The sequence below is a fragment of the Monoraphidium neglectum genome (assembly GCF_000611645.1).
Source record: "Monoraphidium neglectum strain SAG 48.87 unplaced genomic scaffold scaffold04632, whole genome shotgun sequence".
NCBI classification, from domain to species: Eukaryota; Viridiplantae; Chlorophyta; class Chlorophyceae; order Sphaeropleales; family Selenastraceae; genus Monoraphidium; species Monoraphidium neglectum.
Window position 1 is genome coordinate 1 of NW_014008997.1, and position 4,186 is coordinate 4,186.

The following is a 4,186-nucleotide window of genomic DNA, read 5'->3' on the forward strand; positions in this document are numbered from 1 at the left end:
GTGCGCGGCTGCTCAGTCTCCGCCTGCTGTCGGCGCACCACGCGTCCCCCAATCAGGCCCCTCTGCCCCCTCACCCGCCTCGAGCCGTTCTTACTCACCACTTTCTGTGCACCTGCTGCCTCCCCCCCGCCAACCCCAGGAGCTCACCACTCTGGTCTATGCTTACGCGCGCATGCACTACCGCATGCCGTCCGCCTTGGTGCGCATCGCCAACAAGGTGGCGCACAACACGGACCTGCTGTCCCCCCAGGACGCCGCCAACATGATGTGGGGCTTCGCGCGGCTGGCCTTCAAGCCGGGGCCGCCGCTGCTGGACCGGCTGCCGCTGGCGGTGGCGGGCAGGCTGCACGAATTCAAACCCCAGGTGGGGCCGCGAGGGGGGCGGCAGCGGCTGGGGGATGGGAGGGAAGGGCGCCAGGCGCCCCGGGTGGGGGCCGGGCTGTGCTCGCCGTGGCCCCACACTGCCTGCTGCCGCGACGGCTTCGCCGCGCGGCAGCCCCTGTGGCGGCAACCCACGCCCGCCGCCCGCGCCCTCGCCCTGCCCTCTCCCCCCCATCTCCCCCCCTGCAGGAGATCTGCAACCTGCTCTACGGCTACGGCGTCCTGCGCCACCACCACCCGCTGCTGATGGACGCCGCCGCGCGCGCCTCCGCACCGCGGCTGGCCGAGTTCAGCACGCAGGACATCGTGCTCACCATCTGGGCTTACGGTGCCGTCCGCCACATGCCCTCCGACCCCGCGCTGCTGCACCAGGCCTGCGCCGCGCTGCTTGCGCGGCGGCGGCGGCTGCTGCCGATGCAGGTCGCGATGGTGCTCAAGGCGTTCGCCAAGATCGGCTTCCAGCCGCCGCCGGCGGTGATGGCGGAGCTGGGGGCGCTCGCGCTCGAGAAGCTGCCGGCCTTCAAGCCGGTGGAGCTCTGCCACCTCATGTGGGCCTACGCGCGGCTGGGGTACAGGGACGTGCGGTTGGTGGAGTCAGTGGTGGCTCACGTCGTGGGCCTGCTGCAGTCGTCGTCGCAGCCGCTGCCCAAGATCACGGTCGACACGATCGTGTGGGCGGCGCAGCAGGTCGGGTTCTGGCCGCAGCTGCTGATCGACACAGCGGAGATGCGGGGCGTGTACGTGAACGCGGGCAGCTACTCGGGCGGCCCCGCGCGCGCGGCGGCGGCGGCGGAGGCGTTCGCGGCCGCGGAGCGGGCCGGCAGCGGGGACGCTGGTCATGGCGGCGGCGATGAGGGCAGCAGCGGTAGCGGCGACGGCGGCAGCGGCAGCAGCGTGAGCAGTGAAGCTAGCAGCGGCGTCAACGGCAGCAGCGGCGGCGGCGATCCAGGCAGCAGCGGGCAGGGGCATCCCCTCTTGTTAGAGCACCGGCAGCACGGGGACGAGGCCGTCCGGTGGCCGGCGGCGCTCAACGGCCACCTCCATAACCCACAGCAGCAGCAGCAGCAGCAGCAGCAGCAGCAGCAGCAGCAGCAGCAGCAGCAGCTGCAGCAACCGCATCGGCCGCAGCTGCAGCCGCCGCTGGGCCCGGGGCAGCGGCGGCCGCTGCCCGTGTCGCTGTCCCTCCACCAGTGGAACCACCAGGCGCAGCTCGCGCAGCACCAGAGCCGCCAGCAGCTGCACTCGCAGGGCGGCGACGGGCACCCCGCCGCTGCCGCTGCTGCTGCCGCTGCTGCTGCTGCGGGTGCGGCGTGGCGCCCGAGCCGGAAGGTGGCGCGGATGCTTGAGAGCGTGGGGTATGGGGACGACGACGTGCCCAACGCCCTCGACCCGTCGGTCGAGCCCGTGGGAAAGGGCCGGTGACGCATGCAGCCGCCTGCGGCTGGCCGGCAGCCGGCGGCGCTTGTACCGATATGACTGCAACGTTTGGTGGTGTCTGAAGAACGCTGAGCCCGCGCTGTTGCTGGTAGAGGTGGTCTCGTGTGGACGCGTCGAATGAATGTTTTGTGGGCGCACAACGATTTGGCGGCGGCGCGCGGGGCACGCTGCAGCCGCCGCCGCCGCTGCGGCCGCCGCCGCCGCCGCGGCCGCCCGGCGGTGCTTTGCTGCGTCGGCCTTCCTCAGTGGTACAGCCCATGACGCAAAACGCTGGTGCGGCACCCATTTATTCGCCGCCAGCTGTTGCGCGCATCCCGCTTCACGTCTGCGGTTTGGAGTCACCCTTGCCACCCGTGCCTGCACGCCGCATTAGCCCTCATGGGTGGCTCACTATTTTGGCCATGCTGCGTGCGTTGTGGTCGTGGTGTCAATTCTGTGCTTCGACTTCTTTTGCGTGCATTGATTGGAGGTTTCAAGCGTGCACCTGCGGACATTCTCGCAGGGCGCCCACATCAGCAGGTGTGACCTTCCCCTATGTAACACATTACCACTCACGCACAAAGCACTCTGCTGAAGAGCGACAGGCACGAGTTGCTTGAGAGTCTCATCCTGCTGCACAATCCAGTACAAAACGCAAAAACCTCGTGCTTCCAAATCAGCACATGCACAACCTGTGCTGTTGAAGGCAGAGACTATGGCGCGTAAACCGCAAGACATCAGCATCAATCTCTACCTCACTTGCGCGGCCCCACATGGCCATCCACTGTACGACGCACCCCCGTCAACACAGCGTCCCCATCACTCGCCCCCGGCCAACCGGCCCCGGCGTGGTGCCTCGGCCTGTGCACCGTCAGCACGTCGTGCGTCTCGACCTCGTACATCGTGCGTCCGAGGTTGGGGTCGTCGCGGTGCGCGAGGACCGCCGGCGGCATGTGGCGCAGCCAGTGGGCGCCCGCCAGGTCTGGGCCCTCTTCCACCCGCAGCCAGACCTGCTGCTGGCACGCCTTGTGGTTGGGGCCCCACGTCATCAGCCTCGGATCCGACGTCAGCGCGGCGAACGAGTGCGGCAGGGGCAGGCCCAGGAGGTCGGTGCGCACGAAGAACAGGTTGAACCCGGCCTGGTCGAAGGCGACGAGGCTGTAGTCGTGGGCGCGCATGAGGCGCTCCAGGGCCAGGCCGCTGGCGCCAAAGTAGCAGGTGCCGGCCCACATCTCGCTGGGCAAGTCCAGGACCGCATAGGACTGGTTGGGGGCGAAGTTCCTGCGAAAATCAAAACCAGGCAAGGGGCGGTTTTGACAGCGGGGGAGGGGCGGCCCATGGCCCGTTCCGGCTGGCATGGTGAAGTGTAGATGGCAAGGTGGGCAGGCATAGCGTCCGTTGCAGGGCCAGCAGTACCTCCGCAAGCTTCCAAGGCGGCCTGGCCAGACTGAAGCAAAGCTGCCAGCTGGGCAGAGGCCCGAGGCCAGCGCAGGCTTCACCTAAGCACTCAGGTTTGCCGCAGTAGCTGCGCCGCAGGGAGAGGCTGCGGAGATGCTGCGGGCGCAGCTAGGCCAAGCCCCCAAATTTGCTGCGATCAGTGCCTTCTTAAGCAATCGTGAATGGCTACAGGATTGTCAGTGGCGTCAAGGCAGGTTGCCAGCAGGGGCGCCGCACCTGTTGTACTCAACCGCGACGGAGCGCGGCCAGTAGCCTGCGGCGAGAATCGCACGCAGCACCCAAAAGGTGTTGAGGTCAATATCAACTGCGGGGCCGCGCAGGACGGGGCCGCGCAGGACGGGAGGGGCGTGAGGACGCATCACTCATGATGAGGCGCTTGATGCGGCGCATCAGCTGCTTGCTGAGCAGGAAATGGTGGATGGGCGGTTATTGCGCAGACAGGTGAGGCCGCCCATGCAGCTGGTGCACGAGGTGGAAGCCAACGGACTCAGAGCAGCAGCAGCTGCCACGACCCAGCAGGCGCGCCGTCTGCCATACCACAGTGTGAGGTCAAGGAGGGGGTGCAAGGCAGGGCGCCCCCGCAAATGAGTCTCGCCTGTCAAGTGATCAAACACTGGGTGCGGGACGCCGTGCTTGCGGAACAGGTCTGCAATGTTATCAGACCTGCGCGCGAGGGCGTGGACACACACAGAGAGGCGTGTCACATGTGGGTTGGTGGAGGAGCAGCAGTGACGGTGAGGTTCAGCTGGGCCAAGACCGGCAGTTGTGCTGCAATGCTGCCCCTTCACCCGCTCCCAAGCAGGCCGTAGCAGAGCAAGGTGTCGGCGGGCGGCCGGCTGCTTCACAGACTAGCTGTGCTGTACCGTGCCCCCACCTGGCTCCACCTGACCCTACCCGGCCCCACCCGGCCCCACCTGGCCCCACCTGGCCC

The 4,186-nt window shown here is 68.1% G+C and overlaps 2 protein-coding genes across 2 annotated transcripts; one reads left to right on the forward strand and one right to left on the reverse strand.

Moving 5' to 3' along the window:
* Positions 1 to 172: 172 nt before the first annotated feature.
* Positions 173 to 1,803, forward strand: MNEG_14620 (putative protein of CLR family; the record flags this gene model as incomplete). Its single annotated transcript, XM_014036907.1, has 2 exons — positions 173 to 364; positions 571 to 1,803. 2 exons carry the CDS (start codon positions 173 to 175, stop codon positions 1,801 to 1,803), a joined length of 1,425 nt encoding a protein of 474 aa, XP_013892361.1.
* Positions 1,804 to 2,552: 749 nt separating this feature from the next.
* Positions 2,553 to 3,614, reverse strand: MNEG_14621 (hypothetical protein; the record flags this gene model as incomplete). The annotated part of the gene is made up of 2 exons (XM_014036908.1): positions 2,553 to 3,078; positions 3,472 to 3,614. The coding sequence occupies 2 exons, from the start codon at positions 3,612 to 3,614 to the stop codon at positions 2,553 to 2,555; spliced, it is 669 nt and encodes a 222-aa protein (XP_013892362.1).
* Between the last annotated feature and the right edge of the window lie 572 nt (positions 3,615 to 4,186).